Source organism: Acinonyx jubatus, chromosome A1 (assembly GCF_027475565.1).
Source record: "Acinonyx jubatus isolate Ajub_Pintada_27869175 chromosome A1, VMU_Ajub_asm_v1.0, whole genome shotgun sequence".
NCBI classification, from domain to species: domain Eukaryota; kingdom Metazoa; phylum Chordata; class Mammalia; order Carnivora; family Felidae; genus Acinonyx; species Acinonyx jubatus.
In genome coordinates, this window is record NC_069380.1 from 172,055,011 (window position 1) to 172,069,457 (window position 14,447).

The window sequence follows — 14,447 nt, forward strand, 5'->3', positions numbered from 1 at the left end:
AATAACAAGACAATACATGAAAGTAAAAACATGACCAGTAAAGGTAGTGGATTAACCATGCATAAAGCTTAAAAGATAAAAGTAGTAAAACTAACTAAAACTATAATAATTAGTTAAGTGATATACAAAATAAAAGAATGGAAATATGACGTGAAAATCATAAAACATGGGGCAGGGATATAGAGTTTTTAGAACGCATTCAAGTTCAAGTTGCTATCAACTCAAATGAGACATCTGTATACACTGTTCTATGTGAACCTCATGGTAACCATGTGGCAAAAACCTATAGCAAAACACAATGAGAAAGGAATCTAAACCTAACACTAAAGAAAGGCATAAAACCACAAAGGAAGAGAGCAAAAGAAGAAGAACAAAAACAGTGAGGAACTATAAAACATCCAGAAAACAGCTGACAAAATGGCTGTAAGTAATACTTACCAATCAGTGTAAATGGACTAAATTTTCTAATAACAAAACATAGAGTGGCTGAAAGCATAAAAACAAGACAACTATATTCTGCCTACAAGAGACTTACTTCAGATCGAAGGACACACACACACATACACACACACACGCACACACCCTGAAAGTGAAGGGGTGAAAAAAGATATTCCATGGAAATGGAAATGAAAAGAAAGCTGGTTTAGCTCTACCTATATCAGACAAAATAGACTTTAAAGCAAAGACTGTGATAAAAAACAAAAAAGGGCACTATGTAATGATAAAGGGGTCAACAAAACAAGATGGCAACACTTATAAATATGTATGTGCCAGCAGAGGAGCACCTAAATATATAAAGCCAATACCAACAGAGAAACTGACAGCAATACAATGATTGTAGGGGACGTTAAAACTCCACTTTCATCAATGGATAGATCATCGAGACAAAAAAATCAACAGAGAAACATTGGCCTTAAATGACACATTAGGCCAGATGGACTGAAAAGATATATACAGAATATTCCATCCCCAAACAGTGGAATCCACATCCTCTTCAAACACGTACGGAACATTCTCCAGGGCACATTACATGTTAGGCCACAAAACAAGTCTCAATAAATTTGAGAAGACTGAAATCATATCAGGCATCTTTTCTGACCACAACGGTATGGAACTAGGAATTAATTACAAAAGGAAAACTGGAAAAATCACAAATACATGGAGATTACAAACCATATTACTGAACAACCAATGGGTCAAGGAAGAAATCAAAGGGAAAATACAAAAAAAAAAATACCTTGAGACAAAGGAAAATGGAATGACAACAATCCAAAATTGATGGGATGCAGCAAAAGCAGTTCTCAGAGGGAAGTTCATAGGGATACAGGCCTACCTCATGAAATAAGAAAAATCCCAAATAAATAATCGAACTTTACACCTAAAGAAACTAGAAAAAGAAGAACCAATGAAGCCCTAAGTTAGGAGAAGTAAAGAAATAATAAAGATCAGAGCAGAAATAAATGAAATAGAGACCAAAAAAAGAAAAAAAAAAAAAAGAAAAGAAAAGACCAATGAAACTAAGATATGGTTCTTTGAAAAAGAAACAAAATTGACAAACCTTTAGCCAGACTCATCCTAAGAAAAAAGGAGAAGGCTCAAATAAGTGAAATAAAAAATGAAAGAAGGGAAGTTATAACTGATAGCATAGAAATACAAAGGATTATAAGAGACTGCCAAGAACAATTATACATTAACAAACTGGACAAATTGGAAGAAATGGATACATTCCGAGAAACAGACAATCTTCTAAAACTGAATCATGAAGAAATAGAAAACTGGAACAGACCAATTACCAATTGTTAAAGAGACTGAATTAGTAATCAAAATTCCCCCCTCCCACTCCCTCCAAAAAATCCTAACAAACAAAAGTCCAAAACCACACAGCTTCACTGGTGAATTCTACCAAACATTTAAAGATTTAATACTTACCCTTCTCAAACTCTTCCAAAAAATTGAAGAGGCGGGAATACTTCCAAATTCATGTTAGGGCCAGCATTACCCTGATCCAAAATCAGACATGGACACCATAGAGAAAAAGAAAATTACAGGCCAATATCCCTGATAAACGTTGATGCAAAAATCCTCAACAAAATATTAGCATGTCAAATTCAACAATACATTAAAAGGACCACATACCATGATCAAGTGGGATTTATTCCAAGGATGCAACCATGCAAGCATGGTTCATCTCAAATTAATCAATGTGATACACTACTTTCACAAAAAAATGTATAGAAATCATATGATCATCTCTGGGGTGCCTGGGTGGCTTAGTTGGTTAAGCACCTGACTCTTAATTTTGGCTCAGGTCATGATCTCACGGTTTGTGGGTTGAAGTCCTGCATTGGGCTCTGCACTGACAGCATGGAACTTGCTTGGGATTCTCGCTCTCCCTCTCTCTCTCTGCCCCTCCCCTGCTCATGCATGTTCTCTCCCTCCCTTTCTCTCTCTCTCTCTCTCTCAAAATAAATAAACATTAAAAAAATCATGATTGGGGCACCTGGGTGGCTTAATCAGTTAAACGTTCGACTTCAGCTCAGGTCATGATCTCATGGTTTGTGAGTTCGAGCCTCGTGTCAGGCTCTGTGCTGACAGCGTGGAGCCTGGAGCCTGCTTTGGATTCTGTGTCTCCCTCTCTTTTTTCCCCTTCCCCACCCCTGCTCACTCTCTCTCTCTCTCTCAAAAATAAATAAATATTAAAATTTTTTTTAAATCATGATCATTTCAATAGATGCAGAAGAAGCATTTGACAAAATTCAATATCCATTTATGATACAAGAAAACTCTCAAGAAAGTGGGTATACAAGGAACATACTTCAATATATTAAAGGCCACATATGACAAACCCACAGCTTACGTCATACTCAACAGTGAAAAGCTGAAAGCTTTTCCTCTAAGATCAAGAACAAGACAAGGATGTCCCCTCTTGCCATTTTTATTCAACACCATATTGGAAGTCGTAGCCACAGCAGTTAGACAAGGAAAAGAAATTAAAAGCACCCAAATTGGAAAGGAAGAAGTAAAACTGTTGCTACTTGCTGATGACATGATACGATATCCAGAAAACCCTAAAGACTGTACCAAAAAACTGTTATAAATGAATTCAGCAAAGTTGCAGGATACAAAATCAACATACAGAAATCTGTTGCATTTCTCTACAGTAATAATGAACTATCAAAAAGAGAAATTAAGAAAATAGTGTCTTTAACAACTGAATCAAAAAGAACAAAATACCTAGGAATAAATTTAACTAAGGTGGTGAAAGACCTGTACACTGAAAACTATAAAACACTGACCAGAGAAATTGAAGACACAAATAAATGTCAAGACATTCCATGCTCATGGACTGAGAGAATGGACATTGCTAAAATGTCCATACTGTCCAAAGCAAGATTCGATGCAATCCATATCAGAATTCTGACGGCTTTTTTCACAGAACTAGAGCAAATAATTCTAAAATTTGTATGGAACCATGAAAGACTTTCTCCAGCCAAAGCAATCTTGAGAAAGAAAAACAAAGCTGGAGGTATCACACTCAGATTTCAGACTATACCACTACGCTACAGTAATCAAAACAATATGGCATTGGCGTAAAAACAGACATAGATCAACGGACCAGGATAGAGAGCCCAGAAACAAACCCACACCAACCTGTAAGCAGTGGTGGGGTGGGACTTCTACTGGGGCTCCCTAGTTCCACACCAGAAGCAGGAGAATACCCCAGCAGCTTTGCTGGGTAACAGCCAGGCACAGAGGCAGAGGTAACAGAGCAGCCAGTGGGATTCCAGTGTGCAGGGGGGCGGCCAGGCCCCTTCGTTAGGGGGGAGCTGCTCTGGGCACCTCTGCAAAAAGCACCATAAAGGCTGTTAAGAAATGCTGGAATCAGTGTGCCAAAAAGTTAGACTACTTTAGAACCCAAACGATAAGAGTAAACAAAGCGAGGCTCTTGGTGGGGTAAGCTATGGGAAACTTCCTTTCTGAGCAACACTCCTTAAGAAGAATGCGCGCACGGCTCCTGGAACTCTTTCACGCCAGCTGCATCCACAGAGGCCAAACTTGGAGCGGCAGATGAAGTCAACCCCCCACTCTCTTGCGCCGCCAACCTCTGGCCAAACCCGGACATGCCGGGGAGACATCACGGACAGCCACAGAGCAGCAGGCTGTCGGGAACCGTGGGCTCCCACCCCTCTCGGAAGCTCCCTTTCTGTGCCCTCGGTGCGAGTTACCTCACCTCTCTGGGCTCCTATGTAACACGGCCAGGGGGTAGGGCTGGGTTACCGTTAGGGGTGTCTTCCCTCTCCAACACCTGATTCAGAGCCTGTGGTTGGCTTCTGCTGTGAGGCCCGCCCCTGACACCACTATTTGGAGGGAGGCCCGTTGTGACATCCAAGTTAGAAAAGGGAACCAGGAATTTCTGCCTCCCACTAGTTCCTGGAACTTCCCTCTTTGAGTCTTGGTTTCCTGATCTCTGAAGTGAGGGCAGCATTATGCACCTCTTAGAGTTCTTGGGAAACCAGAACTAGATATTCACGCATTCACGCATTCACGCATTCGTTCATCCAACAAATATTACTGTGCCCATCCTATTAGGGATACAACAGCGGACAACACAGACATGGTCCTGCCCTTGGGGAGCATGCTGTCCGGGGGTGCAGACATTAAACACACAGAAGGCATCAAGAGGAATAAGATAGTCTGGACTGAGGCAAGGGTGCGTGGGGTACACGGCCTGTGAGGTCAGGATGAGACCTTTGTGTTTTATTCCAAGAGCATCAGGAGTGGAAATCTGCTCTCTGGCTGCGGAGGGAGGGAGAGCAGATGGGGAGGGGGGCCTGAGCGGACAGCTGACCAGGGGCCTCGGAGAAGAAAGCACCTTCTTGAGCTCTGACTCCAGCCTGCAGGTGCTCTGTCGGAATGAGGAAGCGCCACACCCAAGCGAGACTGTTGATACTCCAGGTGCCCGTGAATATTATCTCCCTGCCCTTGGAGATTACCCAGAGCAAATGAGCATGTAGAAAAAGGACCCAAGAGCCCTGGGCAGGGGCCCAAAGAACTCTGTCTACTCCTAGCTCCTCCAGTATTTGCATTGGACCTCAGATAGGTCACTGGCTTCCCGGTGTCCTCGTTTCCTCATCTGGTATCTATGGGACTAGCACTGAATTCAGGCTAAATTGAAGTCCAGGTAGCATTTTACTGTGCAAAGACCCCAAGCTTTGGGGTCAGACAAGCTCGGGCTGGAATCCTAGATTCCATGTTTGAGGCTGTGTGGCCTGACGCTGGCTACTTTGCTTCTGGAAGCCTGCAGCTGGCTGAGGGCCCACACTCTGAGAACCACTGCCCTAGAATAACACCCCTCAGGGAGGAGGACCTGTGATTCGCTCATTGCTATGCCTCAAGCAGGGCTGGAGTATAGCAATTCCTTGCTGTGTGCCTGGGGAGTCGGGGCGCTGAGAGGTTTGTTTTGGCAATGGCAGAAGTGGGTCGAGGGTGGGTGTGGGCCGTGGGATGTTGGCAAGAAACAGGAAGAGGGTAGAGCTTCTAATGCCAGGTGAGGAGCTGGGCCTTGTGGTAGCTGAACATGGTCCCCAGAGATGTCCCCATCCTCATCGCTGGAACCTGAGCACGTTACCTTATGTGGCAAAAAAGAACTTCACAGGTGTGATTAAGTCAAGGAATTCGGGACGGAGAGATTATCCTGGATTATCCTGGTGGACTCTACATATAGTCACAAGAGCCCTTATAAGAGAGAGGCAGGAGATCTGGCTACAGATGGGAGAAGGGGATATGACAAAGGAGACAAGAGGGACAAGTGATGGGAGAGAGGGGTCGTGAGCCAAGGAGAGTAGCTGGAAAAGGCATGGACGTGGATTCTCCTCTGACGTCTCCAGGAGCAACCAGCCCCATCCACACCTTGATCTCAGACCTCCCAAACTGTTAAGAGAATCACTCTGTGTTGTTTTCAGCCACTAAGTTTGAGGTCATCTGCTACAGAAGCCCTAGGAAACGGCTGCAGACCCCTCTATCCAGGAAGAACAGTGGAGGCCACTGAGTGGGGCGGGGCAGCACATGGGGAGAGGTGACGAGGGTGGGGTGAAGGCAACCAATCAGGGGCAGGAGAGGCCACAGAGAAGGGAGGACGGGTCAGCCGGGCCCCTCCCTCCTAGAGTCTCCCATTGGCTGGCACCCTGGCTGACCGTGTCCCTCCCTGCTCCAAGGGCAGGCCCAGGTAGTCCCTTCAGAATTCTCAGCTCAGACCTCCACCCACCTCAGCAGTGATAAGGGCCTTTGGTCAGGTCAGTGCTATCGGTCATCAGGGAAGCTGGGAGCCAACCTGATGGAGGGCCACGTGAGGCCCTGATACCCTGGCAGTCTCAGCGTGAAAATCAACCGTTGGCTGTTCTTGGCCTCCTGCGCCCCCCGGTCCCCACCATCGTGTGAAACCCTGCAAGCAGTTCACCATCCTCCTCTGCCAAACCCCTCTGCCCCCCGTTTCCAAGGCCTGGAGAACAGAGCATGGCCACAGCCACACAGAACATGTGCTCTGAAGGCTTTGGCTCTGTGGCCACTGGGCGTGATCGGGGCAGGCGCAGCCTGGCTTCAGCTTCAGAGCCCCTCTCCCAGGGTGGCTGTGAAGGTCAGAAGAAAAGATGGGCATACACAGGGTGCCCAGCACTCAGAGAACAGCCAGTAATGGGGGCTGCTATCTCTCTACTCAGAATGTGGCTCAGAGTGTGGCTTTGGCTGACACAGTAGCTTGCATCACTTGGGCCATTTACTTCACTTTCCCGAGCCTCACTTTTCCCATCTGTAAAGCGGAGATTAAACAAGCACCTACTTCATGGGGTTGTGGGAAAAGAGAAACGAGGTCACGAGGCCGAAAGTACCACCCTGGATGAATAAGGTCTTTCCCGTCCCCGTTTAAGGCTCAGCTCAGAGGTCTACTCCCTGGGATGGGCTCCCTGGGCCACGAGCCGCCTCATCCAGGCACCCAGCACGCTGGGTTGCGATCCTTGGCAAGTGCTGCACTGAACCGCTGCCCGTCTACTCTGCAACCAGACCATGAGCGATTACAGGTGGTGAGACCGATGCTTGGGGTGGGGTGGGGTGGGGGGCTTGCTTTATGTCCCTTTGCACCCTTAGCACCCAGCACAAGGGTGGGGACAGGATGCCCACAGAATGATCACACACAGAAACAATGGCAAACATGTAAAGCTGGCACCCAGCGGGTACCCAGTGTCAGCTCTTGTGGCTGAGTACTTACTGAATGCTGTTTCCTAAGGATTAGGGGCGAAGGCAGCCTATAAACCAGGGGATCACACGGGTAAGAGCAGTGGCTAGTGGCACGCATGACTACACTGAATTGTGTCAATGGGCTTCCACAGTGTCTAAGCCCTTCTTCAAGGTCTACGCCCCGTGCTTTGTTCTTTGCTTCACGAGCTAAATTAGCTTTGTACTCGAGGTCGCTTTCTGAATGAGGGAATGTGGATGGACATGGTCAGAAGGGGTCTTACCCATCGGGGCCAGATGTGGAAGTCTTTAGATCTGCATGTTGGAGAGACATTGCTGGGTGGTTTGGGGGACGGATCTGAGATGGAGAGTCTCAAGGTTAGGAGGTTGGAGCAGGAGCAATGAGGCTTTTTCCAGAAGGCTAGCAGTGGAGGGGTGGAGAGCCCAGGATCCAGGTCTATGGTGGGACACTCCATACCTGGCTGCTGCCAGGACCAGAGGGACCATGAGGCCCAGGGGTCCAGTTGGGCCGTTTTGCTCCCACAGCACTCCCCAGGGATCAGAACCCAGAGGGTGTGGGTCTGCAGCATCCGTCCAAGCTTTTCTCAAGTCCGATGCTCAATTATTGAAAGGAGACAAACGTCCCATTGGGGTTGTAAAGCCTGTTCACATCTCTTGGCTCACTTGTGCATCGGGCAACCCTGGGAGGTGAGTAGGGCAGGCTGCATGAGGACGGACCCCACACTCTATGCGATGAGGAAACTGAAGCCCAAGAGGGACAGGGACTTGCTCAAACCGCAGCGCGAGTGAGGACAAAGCTGTGACCGGGGCTATGCAGTTGACTTTCCATCCTGTTCATCGCAATAAATGCCCAAAACGTCACTTCTGCATCTCCAGTGCTCAGCACAGTTCCAGGCATGTGGTGGGAAGTTGATAAATGTTTGCAGATAAATGTATGTATGTATGTATGTATGTATGTATGTATGTATATGTGGATGGATGGATGGATGGATGGATGGACGGATGGACAGGTGTATGTATGTATGTATATGTGGATGGGTAGATGGACGGATGGACAGGTGTATGTATGTATGTATGTACAGATGGATGTATATGTGGATGGAGGGACAGATGGATGGAATGGTGGATGGGTCAGTCACACAGACCAGCATTCTGGCATGGTCTGTTGGAAGAGTAAGGAAAGCAACATCTGTTGAGCACTGCAATGTGCCACGTGTTCTACCAGTGCCCATTCGTTCACCCCTCTCAACAGCTAGAGCTCCCCCAGACCTGTAAACACCCTCTCCGTGCAGTGGGTGAGCTTCCTCAGAGCCACTCAAGTGTTTGATAGGGTTTCCCTTAATACCCCGCATTGGCTTTGCCACCAGTGCATTTATCTACAGCTCATTCTGATCCTGTTTTATCTTTTCAGCCTGGATACCTCTTGGAGGTGGAATCCTGGGGTGTCCTCTCTCTTGCATCTCCTGTACCCCTAACATCCAATGCTCTCCGAGCCTATTTTTTTTATAGCCTCCTAGATTTTGCTCTATTCCCTTCTCCTCTCTCATGGGCCAGTGCCACACCCCTCTTCACCGATGGCCCCTTCTCATCCCTCTTGTCCACACCTTACAGGGAACCAGAGCTCTCTATACAAAGCACAGAGTTGCCTGGGTTACCCCCACCCTTGCTTCTAATCCTCCCACCTTCCCCTTAGACCTATGGTATAAGGTCCAAGCTCCTAGCCTGACCTTCAAGGCTGTGCCTTCCCAATTTGGCCAGTCCTCTTTCTCTTCTGACCCGAGTGCCCCTAGCATAAGAGCTGGTGCATAAGAGATGCTCAACGAATGTGGACCGAGCTGGGTTTGTGGTTACTCCCCAGGTGGCAGCATCAGCGCATGGCCATTTGAAGGTGGTCCTGGAAAGCCTGGGTGAACACTTCAGATGACAAACCAAGTGGCAGAGTTGGGCTTCAAACTCAGGGCTCCTGATTGTAAGGACAACGTAGCTAGAAAAAAGGGCCCACAAGTTCTGGAGTCAGAGGGCCTCTGTCCAGGTCCCAGCTGAGTGGCCCTGGCCAGGTTCTTTGAGATTTAATGTGGTCCTTTAAAAATGAAAGTACAAGATTCTACCTCGGGGGGATTTGGGAGGACGGAACCCCACGAGGTTTGCAAAGTGCTCACGAAGAGTTCCCAGCACAGAACGTTCAACCAGCACCTGGTGAACAGCCGCCACCTAAGGGTTACCACTAGTGGGTCCCCCTCCCCATGCACTTGTCCTGCATACAAATGGCTGGGTGGTTACCTGTCTGTGGCTCCTTGAGGGGCTGTGGCCTCTGTCCCACTCCACACCTGGAGCTTCAGGGGCTTGTCTTCCTGCCGCGTGGGTTCTCGGCTTTGATTCCTGGCCAGCTGAGAGCTGCCAGACCTCAGAGTAGTGTCGTGGGCATTGTGGCTGGCAGGTCCACAGCGGAAGAGCTGCTGGTATGCCGTGCGGAAGTCTCTGTTTAGTGTGGCGTACAGGATAGGGTTCAGGGCCGAGTTGGCATAGCCCAGCCACAAAACGACGGCTTCAAAGGCCTCGTTGATGGCATCATCCCCTCTCAGCCCACGGTAAACAAACACAGTGAAATAGGGGAACCAGCAGATAATGAAGGCTCCCATCACGGCGGCCAGTGTCACTGTGGCTTTGTGCTCCCCGATGGTAGCTGCCTTCCAGGAGCCGATCTGGTGGATCCTCTTGGCCTGATCCCGGGCAATCTTGAAAATGCGGTAGTAGGTGATGCACATGACCAGCAGAGGCAAGTAGAAGGTGACCAGCCCATCCACCAAGCCATACACCAAGTTGACCTGGACTTTGCACTTGGGGATGGTGTGGTTGAAATTGCTGGTCTCATTCCTGCTGTTCCACCCCAGATGGATAGACAGAAAGGACAGGGTGATGGAAATGACCCAAATTAAGACAAGAGACACAGCCACTCGGACTGGGGTGACCAGCACAGGGTAGCGCAGGGGGTCCGTGACAGCGCAGTACCGGTCGAGGCTGATCATGAAGAGGTTAAGGATGGAGGCCGTGCAGAGCATCACATCCAGGCTGGTATAGATATTGCAGAAGACCTTGCCGAAGCTCCACCTGCAGGATAGCTGGTAGAAGGCTGAGAAGGGCAGCACCAGGAGGCCAAGGAGCAGATCAGTGATGGCCAAAGACACAATGTAGCAGTTGGTCAGACTGCGGAGCCGGCGGTTCAGGCCCACAGCCAGGCAGACCACCACATTGCCGGCGACGGTGATGAGGATGAGGACAGCGAGGACCACGCTGACAGTGATCCTGCATGGGGGAGAGTCCAGACAAAAGGAAGAGGCTGTGCCGTTAGGTACCATCCTGGAACCTCACGGCTCCTTCCTCTGCCCACGGCCCCTGGCCGCTGCTCGTTCAGCTCCCCCGGGTGCCAGTTATGTCAATCACTGGGCTCTAGGCTTCCGGGAGAGCCAAAAGAAAATGTCCAGACATGGGGAGGCTACGATGACTGCCGCAGTACTGCTTTTCTAGAAATAAACAGAGCCGTCTCCGAGGAGGTATTGGGCATGAACATGAATGAAGAAGAGCGAAGGAAGAGAGAAGGTTCTTGGTTCAAATTCCAGTCCTCGAATTACCCCCTGCAGAGCCAGCTTCCTCCAAGGACTGAAGCAGGTCTCCACTCTCCAGGTCTTGCATAGAGACTGAGGCACCAGAGCATGTGTCTGGAGGTGGCTTTGGTTTTATGCAGGACAGATCACGTGGAGATGTGGCCACATCGTTCTCCATAGCTGATGGATGCTCCCACCCATGCGACGGGGGTCAAGGACTGCTGCGTCTACCTCTTAGGACCATTGGAGAACAGGAGCTGAAAATGCAAGGGTCAAGTGTTGAACACTTTGCAATCAGACTAAGAGCGTGACTGATTCAAGGCGAATCCGTCTAGACCTCGATCTCCCGGCGAGGCTCCGGGAGGCACAGGGCCAATCTGGACACCTCTCCTTAGGAGGGACTGAGGCAATCAGGATACACAGTGGGAGGAGGAAGGGAGGCAGAGTGCAAGGGACTGGACCACTGTGTCTCCTAGTGAGATACGGCTGGAGTGGATACTTATACGGGAGAAAGAAAGAACTAAGACAGAGACTCTAGACACAAGAACAGGGACTGCATTTGCTGTTCACTGCTGGTCCCCAGTGCCTGACCCCACAGGGAGGCATTAAGCATCTAATGGATAAATGATAAAATGAATGAATAGATCAGCAAATGTAATGAATTTACTCTGATAAAGCACTGAGAACTTGATGCTGTGGGTTTTACAAAACGTCACCATACAGTAAGCCAGGAGCTGACAAAGTTTCTCAGGAGCAGGCCAGGTAGTCAGTATTTTCCGCCGTGCAACCCCCAAGGTCTCTGCTGCAATGACTCAACTCTGTCACTGTAGCACGAGGGCACCTACACAGACAAGGTGCAAATGAATGAGTGTGGCTACGCTCCCAGGAGGCTTTACTATGGATGCTGAAATCGGGAATTTCACATAATTTTCACGTGTCACCAGTGTTCCTCTTTTGATTTTTTTCTAACTCTTTTTAAAAACGATTTCCAAACTATTTAAAAATGTAAAAGCCATCCTGAGCTCACAGGTTGCACAAAACCGGGCAGAGGGCCAGATTTTGCCCTCTGTCATAGTTCGCCAGCGGCACCTGCTCTAAACGTCTCTCTAAATCTTACTTTTCTTATATAGCAGCACACGTCGTCGGTCAGCCAGCACAGAGCTCACTCAGCCTCTCCAATGGCTGCACAGCAGCCCGTGGGGTGGCTGGCCATGGTTATTCTATTATGCCCTTATCACGAGTATTTTGGTGGTTTCCAGTTCCTTCCTCCCTCCCTCCCATCCTTCCTACCTTCCTTCCACCTGTCCCCATGCAAACCCCACTTCAACAGAATGGCTGCACACACAATACTTCCTGGTTAAATCCCAGAGACTCCCTCCTATTGGTGGCATCCTATGATCCCAACTGATGAAAACAGCTAAGGCCCTGATGATTCCCTTTCACACAAGCTGATCCTGATTTTCCAGACAGCAGCTAGCAGGCAATCTACCGCAACCTGGGAGCGTGCAGAAATCAAGCTGACGGTAGACCCCCTCTCAGAAGCAAGCTAATCGCCATGTGACAAAAATTAAGCCTCTCTTAGGCTCCGGCCTGGAGCGGTTTTGCAACCTGAATACGAGAAGCATCATTTAATCGTAACCACTGTGTTGGTGCAAGGATCACGGCCTCTTGGTCACCTTCTGCCACTCCAGCTGGTTCAACCACCAGGCCTTGCGAGCTGGGCCTCTGGGTATTATTTTTAGAAGATCTTTTCATTACATAAATAACACAAGCAGCATGGCTCTCACTGGTACATTTAATTAACCGTGGGGGGGATAGCAGCAAAGCTCTCTTTTTTGAGCATCCCTGTCTCCAAAAGCAATTTTTTTCTGAGTCTTTGTATACCTCTTATACAGGTATAGGTATTTGTGCCCTGGGACCAATGTTTTCATTAGCGTTCGGGGTTTTCAAATCTGAATCAAAGCAGTCTCTCACATTATTCAAACTTCATCTGCCCTCCCTTCTTTCCTTCTCTTCCTTCTGTCTGTTCTTTTCAGCAAATATTTCTTTCAGAACGTAACGTGCCAAATGCTGTTCTAGGTGCTGGGGGCACAACGATGAACAGAGCAGCGGTAGTTGCGTTTTTCAGGATGTCTCAAAGAAGAACCACTCTGCCGAGTTTCTATTTTACAGCCCAGGTCCCAGAAGTTTCCGGTGACCTCTCGTGAAGGCAGGTGAGCATCTGATGGATATGCGTTCGCCTGGAGCTTAATCCATCCTGTACCTTCTGGGTAGAGTGACTGCCCTAGAGGGCCACGGCACCACAAGATCATTATCATTATTTTCATCATCACAGCTAACATAAAAAAAAAAAAAACAAACCACAACACTTTCTTGAGCTTTCCTTTCAAACTTCCAAAGCAATGACATGCTTATGGCAGTAAACCAAGTATGCTGAGGTATACAGGAAGGGTCAACGGTTTGAGTTATTGCACGCCCAGACTTTCATGCCCGGAAGGTGACTGCTGCTGACGCTTTGGTATGATGGGGGCCTTCCAGTCTCTTCCCCGTGCTTCTACTTGTACACAGGCACACACACTACACAATCCTGAGCGACCTCCTTTCCCTAATTTCTTCATTGCATAAGGATGCCCCTGTAGGTCACTTAGACCTAATTCGTTCTTTTGAGAACCTAGGCTGTGGCAATATATCCTCTGTCACGCTAAGATGTATAAAGGATTCTGTGCCCGGGGGGGTTGCAAGAGGCAAAAAGTGGGAAACGATCAGAGTGCCCAGCAGCAGGGGATGGCTCGAGACATTACAGCACCTCCTTACTGTAGGATAGCCCTGGGCATGGTGAGATCCCATATTAAATGAAATACCATTTCATCCTCACAATAACTCAAGAGTGAGCGAAATCACTGCTCCATTTAATGTCTGAGAGACGGAGGCTCAGAGAGGCCAAGGGATGTCACAGCCCTAGCAAGTGAGCAGAGAGCCTGGATTCAAACTCAGCTCACACTCCTCAGCCTGCCTTACATGCCTGTGCTTCGATCAGACTTCAACGCATCCTTCCAGCTGGATCTCACCAAACACCCCTGTACTTGTCCCCTAACTTTGCCATTCAGGCAACCCAGGCTTTCCCCAGATGTATTAGCCCTTCTCACACCTGCCTTTGCTGTCTCCCTCACCTGGAGCTCTGCTCTTTCCTGTATTCACTTTAACTACTCTCCTTTCAAGGCACTGTTCAAACACTCTGGAGCTTTCCTGAATGCCTGTACTTTGGACCAAGTTATACCATTGGCACCTGCTACCTTATAGTATAATATGGCTTTGTGTTTGCCCTCCCCACAGGGCCTGGATCTTGCCCACCTCTGTCCACCCCCTATCCACCCATCCACCCACCCACCCGTCAACCCATCCATCCATCCATCCAACATTTTCTATTGTCCATGTAACAGGAGAGGTACAGGGTATGTGGAGTGTGTGAGTGTGTGCGTGTGTGTGTGTGTGTGTGTGTGTGATTTCCCCACCTTGGAAATCTACAGGTATTCACCTCAGAATTCAGTGGGTCCGGTGAGCGTCTGATGGGCCTATTTCTCCCCGCATTTTATGGCG

General features: G+C 48.4%; 1 protein-coding gene across 3 annotated transcripts in view; it reads right to left on the minus strand.

Moving 5' to 3' along the window:
• HRH2 (histamine receptor H2) overlaps window positions 1-14,447 on the minus strand; it is an 87,313-nt gene that overhangs the window by 54,333 nt on the left and 18,533 nt on the right. For 2 of the 3 annotated variants that reach the window (XM_027034865.2, XM_027034860.2), the window contains exon 2: window positions 9,529-11,107. In XM_027034865.2, the coding sequence (XP_026890666.1) occupies window positions 9,529-10,604 (1,076 nt within the window). In that variant the 5' untranslated portion in view covers window positions 10,605-11,107. Of the gene's footprint in view, window positions 1-1,929; window positions 2,001-9,528; window positions 11,108-14,447 lie in introns of all 3 variants that reach the window. The other variant, XM_053226318.1, reaches the window with a different exon arrangement.